This window comes from Nicotiana tomentosiformis, chromosome 8 (assembly GCF_000390325.3).
Source record: "Nicotiana tomentosiformis chromosome 8, ASM39032v3, whole genome shotgun sequence".
Lineage (NCBI taxonomy): Eukaryota > Viridiplantae > Streptophyta > Magnoliopsida > Solanales > Solanaceae > Nicotiana > Nicotiana tomentosiformis.
Window position 1 is genome coordinate 94,909,613 of NC_090819.1, and position 10,382 is coordinate 94,919,994.

Consider the following 10,382-nt stretch of genomic DNA (forward strand, 5'->3'; position numbering starts at 1 on the left):
GGACTAATTCCTGACATGTTAGATATAATCTCGCCGTAATACTCAATGAGGATTATGAGTTCCAGGCTACCGTAATTATCTCTCGATCAATTACGATAATTTACTAGAAGCATTCTCTCGAACTACTCTAGTTAACAAGTTATGCAACTCAGAATTATCCCACCAAAGCTTCGCTATCTCTAACCCCGCTTTTAAATTCAAGTAATTAATCTCTTAACTTACCCGAAAGTGGTGTTGTTCAACAACAATCTAACCAAGTGTTCTTTCTCAAGCAACACAAGGTAACTAGACACGATTAATCAAGGGCTCTTTCAATTAATCACAACCCAACACATAGTTGAATAATCATAGAATAAGAACGGCTCAATTATATCTAAACATAGTCAAAACTTCATCCAACAATTGGTTTCATCAACCCTAGATGATGGATTTAGCTACTCATACTAATGGATAAAAATTCACTATAACAATTCATAATCAACAATGAAAGTAAGAAGAAGAAGAAGATGAAAACTCTTAGGAAATTCTCCGTCTTTTTTTTCCTCTTGTTCTTGCCTCCAAAAATCTCCTAAAAACAGCCCTCCTTCTCTTCTGGGCGAATTAGGCTTCATATAGGTTTAGGTTAGTCGCCTTGAAAATTACATAATTGCCCCTGAGTTGTTGGCCTCCGTTCGCCCGTCCGCGACCGCGGATTCGACCGTCAGTGTTCTGCCTCCAATGCGCGGTCCAATTCGCGGTCAACTCCGCAGTCGCGCACCTGGAGGGGACCTCCCCGCTTGCTTTTCTCGATCCTTTTCAATCGGGCTAACCTTCGATTGGCTTTCCACATTCCATATTGACTCCAAAACACTCTTTAGCTTCCTCCTAGCTCGGAGTGGCTCCTGCAAAGCATAAAATTCTTAATTAGAGCATTTTGTTATCTTTTAACATTCAAATATCACTAAAGTAAATTAGAGTATAAATAGTGTCTAAATTGCATAAATATAGCCTACTATCAATTATCTTTATATGAATATGTTTGATTCATAATAGCAATTACAAAATACTCTTCCTATCAAAAAGAGTTCAAAAAGTTCAAGCCATATTTTCACTACAAACAAATTCATGTATACATATATAGTTTTGCTCATCTGATAATTATTTATATTTGGGTAACAATAATATTTAGAATTCTAATATATTCTCTCCTTCAAAAACCTTATATTATATTGTCTAATGACGTTTTTTATGTTGCAATTTTATTTGTTGCATTATAATGCATTTCTAAATGTTTTGTCCCTAATGAGCAAAAAGGTTTACGCATATAAATTATATAGCTCTAAATTAAATATATGCTAATAATATAATTCATCATATGCTTATATCTTCACGATAAAATTTGTCTTACATCATACATGATTTCTACAATGGATAAACATATTATAGATCATCGACGTCAAACTTCCTTGAATAATTATATGGTAAATTATTTATGCGAAATTAAATAATTTTATTACTTTATTATTCTTTGCAATATTAAAACTATATTCGACTTTTGTTAAAGATGTAAATAAACAACATGATACTTCCATGGATGAGATGTATACAAGAATCACACAAATGCGGATAGAATATTTGAAATATGAATAAGTACACGTTAGAAACAATGCTTCTTTAAAGAACCAATTAAAATATTATTTTAGAATAATATTACAATTGGTAACAACCATCCAAACAAATCGTAAGGTATCATAACGTAAGAATTAATATTGCATGGATTAAAATATGTGCTTTTACTTTAAAAAAATTGTTTAATACAATCAAAATTATTTAGCCATTATAGTTAGTTTAATCCATGTGTTATGCGTCCCATATTCTTAGTCAACTTTTTATCCCATTTAACGTAATATGAAGATGTCATTTATGCCGCAACGAAAATTACGACCACTTAAGGGTCATTTGGTAGGAGATATTAAAAAAAAATGCAAACATTAGTTTTGTGCATTACGAATTTTTTGTTTGGTATATTTTCTCACCTATTTATAGTTAATACTTGTATTAATTATACATCCTATTTGATATTATCCCATGTATAACTAATACATAGCAAATCATGACATTAACAATGCAAGGGTTTTAATACTTGCTTAAACATGGTTAAAGATATCATTGCCCCTCAAATCCTTCAAAACCTATTCCAAATACTTTTCACCATATTTTGTATATTTTTATACTATGATATTTTAATTATTTTTCCCCTTTAGCATTCTACTATAATCAGAATAATATCATATTTAATACTATATTTGATTTTGCATTCGTTCAAAGTATAAACTAAAGTTTTTTTTATTTGTTAAAAATTTACCCATTTTTTAATAATTGGTATTTGTATTATATGTCATAGCAATTAAATTTTTCTTCCATTTTAACTTTAATATTTCAATTAGTTTTCTCTTTTAGTTTTGCTTCCCAGTAAAAAAGTTGGCTGCAGAGAGAATAAAAAATGCGGAGGGTAATAAAACTAGTGTACAACATTAAAAAATGTGGAGGTTTTTCTTGTAAACGATCAATATTTTTAGAAATTATGTAATACTTTAATACACAAAATCAAATAGTGTATAAAAAATAACTTCAGCATAACTAATCTCAACGTTACTAATATCATCATTACTAATACACTCTATTTAACACTATTTTTATACTTCCTATCAAACGACTTTAGTGTATTGTAACACTAAATTTTATGTAAGTAATAAAATAGTAACCAAATAATACAATTCTAATGCTAAATTTTATACGAGTATGAAAAGAAAAAATGATCAGTGGATTTGGCGCGGGTTTCGTTAGAAGTTTCAATCGATGGGGTCCCTTTGGCCAACTACTACTTGTGAAAAAGTCTAAGCATTAGTGTTAGGTGTACTTGCTTCTTTCTGCCATTAGCGCCTCCAATTAGGAACACGTCTTCATTATTCTCTTTCCCTTTGACTCTTCTCTTTATTTATTCATATATACACGCAACCCCTTTTTTCTCCATCCAATAATTTCCCATAAACCCTACATTTCTTATAACTTTTCTCTATATTTTATGAGCAAATCCCCTTTTAATATAACTATTTGATCCAAATCTTCACAACTTTCGAACCCCATAAAAAAAACTACTTATAAATTTCTTCCTTTTTTTTCCCTTGAAAATTTTGATCATGGAAGCAGGGACGATCTCTCGGCTTCTTCAACCAATGAAGCTTCAAAGTTCAAATCTTTCCAATTTCAGCTCTAACTCTTCGATGTAAGCTTTTTATGGGTCATTCATTTTTTTTTGTTCTCGGAAATTCATTTCGGTTTTATACCTAGAAGCTGACCATTGTCAATTCTATGGGTTTTGATCCAATGATTTGTTAGCAAGATTATTTAATCTATTGTATGTCAACTGTTTGAAACTCAGAATCTTGCTGAAAGATGTTCTTTTTTTTTTTTTTCTTTTTGCTGCTGGGATTAATTTTCTGATGATTTGAGTTTTCGTAGGAGCCTGAGGTCATATAGTACTGTTTTCACCAGACATATGAAGAAATTGTTGGTTTTACACTAATTTGAATATAAGTTAATCATGTGAAGTAAATGCTTCTTGTACAAAAAATTAGATTTTACTCTTAACGTAACGTAACTCTTAACATATGCAATGCAACATAGTAGGGATAATTAAATAAAGGGAGTGTATTAAGTACAAAGTCATAGAACTTTAATTGGAGAAAAGATCCACTTTCTGTTTGAGATATGTTTGCCTATAAGAAGTAATGCGAGTCCCTCTGTAAATCATATCGTAAGTCTCTGTCTTGGCAGGTTCTGCCCTCGGACAAGGTTAATGCCTGCTTGCCATGTCTCACATGGTGGACAAGAAACGAATCCTACCGAGCAGGAATTGTCTATGGTTTTATCTTCAGAAAATAAGAAGAGCAGTGTATTTGGTGGATCGTCTTTACATCGTCCAGTGCACAAGAGAGATCCAGTCGGCAAAACGTTTTGCTCTGTTGGGGCGTATACATATCCCGGGAGCATTGCTGAATCTCCTTCACAGACAACTGAAGAAAAGATTGGGGTGCTACTTTTGAATCTTGGAGGACCAGACACGCTTCACGATGTTCAGCCTTTCTTGTTCAACTTATTTGCTGACCCTGTATGCTAGCAATCAGTCTAATTCCCTTGTTTCTTCTAAGCTGAAGATGTTGAACAGTTAAGTTAGATTTGTTTGTGGTTATGCTAATGGTATCATTCTTTTGTTTTTTGGTGGGCAGGATATTATACGTCTCCCTAGATTATTCCGATTTCTCCAACGCCCATTAGCACAGCTCATTTCTGTTCTCCGAGCCCCGAAGAGTAAGGAAGGGTACGCTGCAATTGGAGGCGGTTCCCCTTTACGAAAGATAACAGATGAGCAGGTAAAGAAAACCCTCAGTTTTATTTTTGGTACTATATGATAAAAAGCTCTTTTTTTTTTCCATATATGGTGGAGTCGTTTTCAACATGTTATAACCCTCTTAAGCTCACTATTACAGGCTAGCGCGCTAAAAATGGCACTAGAAACAAAGGAAGTTCCTGCAAATGTCTATGTTGCAATGCGTTACTGGCACCCATTCACCGAGGAAGCTGTTCACCAGGTAGGTCTAAAATGCCTTCTTTTTTTCCTTTAGCAGTTACATCTGTTTATTTCTTGATCACCTCTTTGATCTTGTCTGTGTCTTCTCTCATGTGTTTAGATTTATATCTAGCCAAGTTGAGTTGATAATGGCTTGCATTTATTCTTTTTCCTCGTTTTCATGTCAGTATGCATGTATTCTAGTTGTTCTTTAAAAAAATCCCCTTGATATTTCAAATAAGTCCAACTTGTGTTAAGAGTTTGTATAGGGGCAGAACTTCAAGAGAACCACCTAGATATCAAAACTGAAAAATGTAAGCCATCTTAGTATTAAGTAAGAACACAGATTTCCCCATAGGGCTTTGGTCTAGTGGTAAGAGCGCAACATGTGATGTGGGTTAGGCGCACGACACGGGTTTGAACCCTATGACAAACAAAAGCTCGGTATTTAAGTGGAGAAGGGTAGAGGGGTGGGCCTATTATCAACTGAGTTTCGAACTGTCAAGTGCCTACATAACTGCAGCTTCAATTTTGGCTATGGTAATGATGGAAATGGTTTTGGTATTAGACTAGTCAGAAAGGGGACGGCTAGCTGTCTAGACTGCATTTCGGGAGTTTGAAAACCATCCAAATACAACCAAATCTACAATCCCCGGTCCTCGGAATTGAGCTTCCAAAGGGGTGCTTGCTGGAGCAACTCAACGAGATGTGGGTTCAATTCCCGCTATGCCTCATCCTAGTAGGTGTTTCATGTCTGTGCCAACGGGCCAGCTAAACTTTGTAAATGATTTTTTCCTATCTAGAGTGAGGGAGCTTCAATTTCTTAAGAAGAACCGAGACATCTCAAGTGTGGTTCTGGAGCCGAGGCCATGCACTCCATTTGTCCTCAAGAATTTCTCAGTTATTGAAAAAAAGTAATAATAAAGAATCACTAATAATAGAGGAAATAATTCTGATTGATAGAACAAAAATTTGTAGGATCTTAAGATCATAACTTTTTGTCCTATGAGTCCTTATAAAAAAATGTCGTTTTGCCCTATGAGCTATGTTGCGCGGAGTCTCCAAAATGCTGCCGCACCCATGTCGGATCCTCCAAAAATGCACTACTTTTGGAGAATCCGGCACGCACCCAGCAATATTTTCGGGGAGTTCGAGCAACATAGCCTATGATCTTCTCTTCAATGTTTTTGTTTAGATTTATGATAGAAGTGGTCCTTATTTTTCTGGAACCTGCAGCTCATCTGCTGCAAATTCGCTTTTAATTTACGGTATAATGAATGTAAACAACGGTATACCTTTTGGCCCATCCTTTTCCATTTATGTTTATGCATAACCTGTATTACATGTTTTTACAAGTGATGTATGTTCTGAGCTCCTGTCGTATTTAGACATTTGAGTTTATATCTTTAGAATAGATTTTCACTAATTTCAACTTTTCCTGTAGTTATGCAAGTTGTAGGTATGTAATGTTTCTTTTTTCTTCTTCTAGTCTTATAAAGTTCTTATGATTTTACACTTAGACCTGGGATCCTAAAGCAATCCTAACCAGGATTTGATCCTAGAAAAAAAAAACTTCTTTAATGAGTAATTTTTGAAGAATTTTTTGTTGGGAAAAGTGGCAAATTAAAGATATAATAGATGACATTTCTAGTGAATGGATGCCTATTGAATTTGATTTTTTGTAGCTCACCACCCTCTCCTTCACTTTACACCCAAAGGGGAAATAATAAACATAAGAAAGAAGGAGAGAACACCTCTCTCGATCTCCAACCCTTATAGAGTTTTAGTGCAGGTAAATAGCAGAAGACTTCTGCACTATATGCTTTTGCATCGTCCTCATTATAATGAATATTCATTTTATAGGGGTACCTAAAGTAAATCAGTTGGACTCCTATCTTGTCTAGGAATGAGGACTATGATGATTACGAAATTTTCTAGTAATTAAATCGGATGCTTTCACAATATTTTCTTAGCAATTACAGATCTTCATATGCATACCAGTTTGGAATCTACAATTTTATGCTGTGTAGATAGGACCAGGATGGGGGTAACCAACTGTTGGACATTGGATGTTTGTGTAGTGAATGGATGTCTGTTTGCATAGCAAAGCCTTATTGATAATGCAGTGTTTCCCTTAGTGATCTGTAATATACACTCTCAGCTTTATCTAGTAAATACATATGTATAATACATGTTAGATGTTGATAATTCTGAAAATCACCAGCTGTTAATTTGAGATCCTATATTTTTTTTGTCCTTTCATTTAAAAATCTCATGTGCTGAATGTCCTAGATGGTACATGCTTTATTCATATATCCAATCCCAGCAGCAGTCGTCCATTTTCGAAAGAAGCATCTGATTGAACAGCTGGGATTGAATGGGCCCGCCCCAGAATCACTCATCTCCTGCGAATGCTAAAATTATGTAAATCTTCTCTTTGATCTGAATTTGTGTTCCCTGTTGTGCGGCAGATTAAAAGAGATGGGATTACGAAGCTCGTAGTGCTGCCTTTGTATCCTCAATATTCTATCTCTACAACTGGTTCGAGCGTCCGTGCCCTACAAAATATTTTCAAGTAATTCTTTCTTTTCAATTTGGTAACTGCATGTGTGGAATGTCATATTCTTTCTTAATAATGTTACATATATATTGTTCCTGATTCTAAATAATATATGAACTCCTTTATCAAAATAATGTATGAACTTTGCTTCCTCTCAGGGATGACTCTTATCTGTCTAGACTGCCAGTTGCTATCATTGAATCCTGGTACCAACGACAAGGCTACATCAAGTCCATGGCAGACTTGATAGAGAAGGAGTTGCATAATTTCTCTAACCCTGAGGAGGTAGATTATCTTCTTATTCTTTAGTTGTATGGACTCAGTTCCTGTCCGTCATGTTTATACTTGTAATTGATGAACTCCTTTTTACTATTATTGAAACTGGGAGTAGCTACTGTGGCAACATAATGACAAGTTTCCGGATGATTTTAGGTGATGATTTTCTTTAGCGCCCATGGAGTGCCAGTTAGTTATGTGGAAGATGCTGGTGATCCATATCGAGATCAGATGGAGGAGTGCATTTCCTTGATAATGAATGAGCTGAAAGCTAGAGGAACTAACAATGATCATACCTTGGCTTATCAGGTTTGTCATTGGATCATGTTTTCTGCGTTACACAGTTCTTGACATTCTATAATGCCATCTGCATTGAGCTCTCCCTTATGGTGGCCATTGCGTAAAGTTATTATAGATAATAGATTAGAAATAAATGTAGATTACACACTGTAATCAATCTACATCCAGTTGTGCTTATACTGATCAGTTCATGGCAAAGTTGGAAATAGTCCATGTTTTCCTCTTTAGCCTTTTCTGTATGGGGGTGGGGGCGCAGAACGGTGGGCTGGTGGGGTATTGAGAAAGAATAAATTGACCTTTGTCCCATGTTCTATTTTGATTTTGTGTGTGTGTGTGTGGGAGGGGGGGGGGGGGAGTGGGCTGGTGGATTTTGAGAAAGAATATTGATACCTTTGTCCCATGTTAGTTCTATTTTGTCAGTCCAAAAAGGATGGCATTTTCCTAAAATTGCAAAACGCCCCCCCCCCCCCCCCAAACAATATTAATTCCAATTTGATATGACATAGTTTCGACGATATCCATTATAACATATTATTCCTATACATGTAAAAGTTAACCAGGTCCATTACAATGTGACGGAGGGATTTTTCTTCCTGTTTGGTGTTGAATTTAATCTAATATCATTTTTTTTGGCATTCCAGAGCCGAGTTGGACCTGTACAGTGGTTGAAACCATACACTGACGAAGTTCTTGTTGAGCTTGGCAAGAAAGGTGTAAAGTCTCTGTTGGCTGTTCCAGTAAGGTATACATCCTAGAACCACCTGAATTTTCTGTTCTCAGTTTCGTGCAGCTCTTTTAATGTGGTGGGATCAAACTCAGTGTTAAGAATTTATTGGGCAATATTTTGTTAGGTTCACATCCCAGTATTAGACTTACATAAAGCTATTTCCTTACATTTGTTGGGTACTGTTTCAAGGCTATGATGGTCTCTAGCCAGACCCAATTTGCTGGAGATGTGATGGGAAAGCCACATGACTGATAGGATGGTATTATCCCAATTATGTAACATAACTTTAGGCATCTTTGCAAATGGAAGCTAACTTTTGTGCATATATAGAGATTGAAAACTTGAGATGATTCAACTACAGAAGTGAGATGCTACTTTCTTGACTTATCAAAAGAAAGATAAACAAATTAATAGCAGTGAGATGCTACCTGAGTACAACAACAACCACCCAGTGTAATCCCCACTAAGATGCTACCTGAGTACATTTCTCGAAATTCTCCGCAGTCTCATATTCTGGGTGTAGTTAAGCGAATCCTCCTTATGCTTTGAATCTTTGAACATTCATCAAATCTTTGTTGGAAAGTTGAACATTTTAGGTCTTATAACTTATGAATTTCCGAGCACAGGATCTGCATGCAACTATGCCAAGCCAACCTTTGGCTTGAGTTACGTTATAGTTGGAATTTGAGAAGGGTCAAAATTTTGAAAATGTTTTAATGATCCTTTGGAGGAAAATGAGAGAGTTAAGCACTTAAATTATCCCCCCCCCCCCCCGCGAAAGTATTATGGGCTTGATTGTTGAAATGACAGTTAAATACTTCTTGTGTCTCTTTAGACTTTCTTAATACTTGCACAAAGATGTTTTTTCTCTTGGTTTTCTTATTGATATCTCGTATTAATGTATGCTTGCTATTGGAATTTCAGCTTTGTGAGTGAGCACATAGAGACTCTTGAAGAGATTGATATGGAATACAAGGAATTAGCACTTGAATCAGGAATTGAAAATTGGGGTCGCGTTCCTGCTCTGAATTGCACCTCATCCTTCATAACTGATCTGGCAGATACAGTTATTGAAGCATTGCCTTCGGCTATGGCAATGTCGACGTCCACTAGTACAGAGGAAGAGGTTGACAATGATCCAATGCAATATTTTATAAAAATGCTTTTCGGATCACTATTAGCATTCGTTTTTCTGTTCTCACCAAAGATGGTATCGGCTTTTAGGAAGAACATCCTTTAGGGAAAGACAAAAGCTCCTTTTAAGTAAGGCAGGAGGATTAGTACAGAGAGTAAGAAGGCGATATTTCATATTCGTGTTGCCACCTGAAAGTTTCTTAATTTTGTGAGCAGTTTACAAGTTTTGTTCTAATTAAATATATTAGATATTACTTTTGTTAGAATGGATACAACAGTTTCGAAGTGCTAGTATTCTGTTTGGACTCGATACTTGTACATAGAACATGAACACAATCAGAAATACAATAATCTTTGTGGCCTTGGGTTTCGACCCATTAGAAGTTGTCTTGTACTTTTCCAAACCTATGAACTTCCTTTTTCTTTTTATTTATTTATTTAGAAGAATTAAAAGCTACTGTAGGCTTTCTTCTATTATACAGTAATATTTTTTGGTTAAGCATTTATAAGGAAACCGGCAAGGACAAATTAATTAGCACGGTTGCAAGCCGTGGAAGCAGCTTCTAAACATGCAAAGTAAGCTTAATGTGATCTAGCTTTCCTCAAACCTATGAATGTGCATAGCGGAAGTTTAGTGCTGAACTTTAGTAAAGCATCTCTATAATCAGCAAATGAGGTGGCACGATTGTGAATATGATCCTTACGATCAACTTTCTTGCCAGCTTATGCTCTTAAATTGAAACTGTTAGAAACCAAAGCAGGCCTAAAATAGTTAT

General features: G+C 35.4%; 1 protein-coding gene across 1 annotated transcript; it reads left to right on the forward strand.

The window, feature by feature from the left end:
* The first annotated feature begins 2,926 nt into the window (after window positions 1-2,926).
* Window positions 2,927-9,989, forward strand: LOC104116878 (ferrochelatase-2, chloroplastic). Its single transcript, XM_009627834.4, has 9 exons — window positions 2,927-3,265; window positions 3,817-4,150; window positions 4,269-4,412; window positions 4,530-4,631; window positions 7,081-7,184; window positions 7,328-7,454; window positions 7,602-7,754; window positions 8,387-8,487; window positions 9,397-9,989. Exons 1-9 carry the CDS (start codon window positions 3,180-3,182, stop codon window positions 9,710-9,712), a joined length of 1,467 nt encoding a protein of 488 aa, XP_009626129.1. The 5' UTR covers window positions 2,927-3,179; the 3' UTR covers window positions 9,713-9,989.
* Window positions 9,990-10,382: the final 393 nt, after the last annotated feature.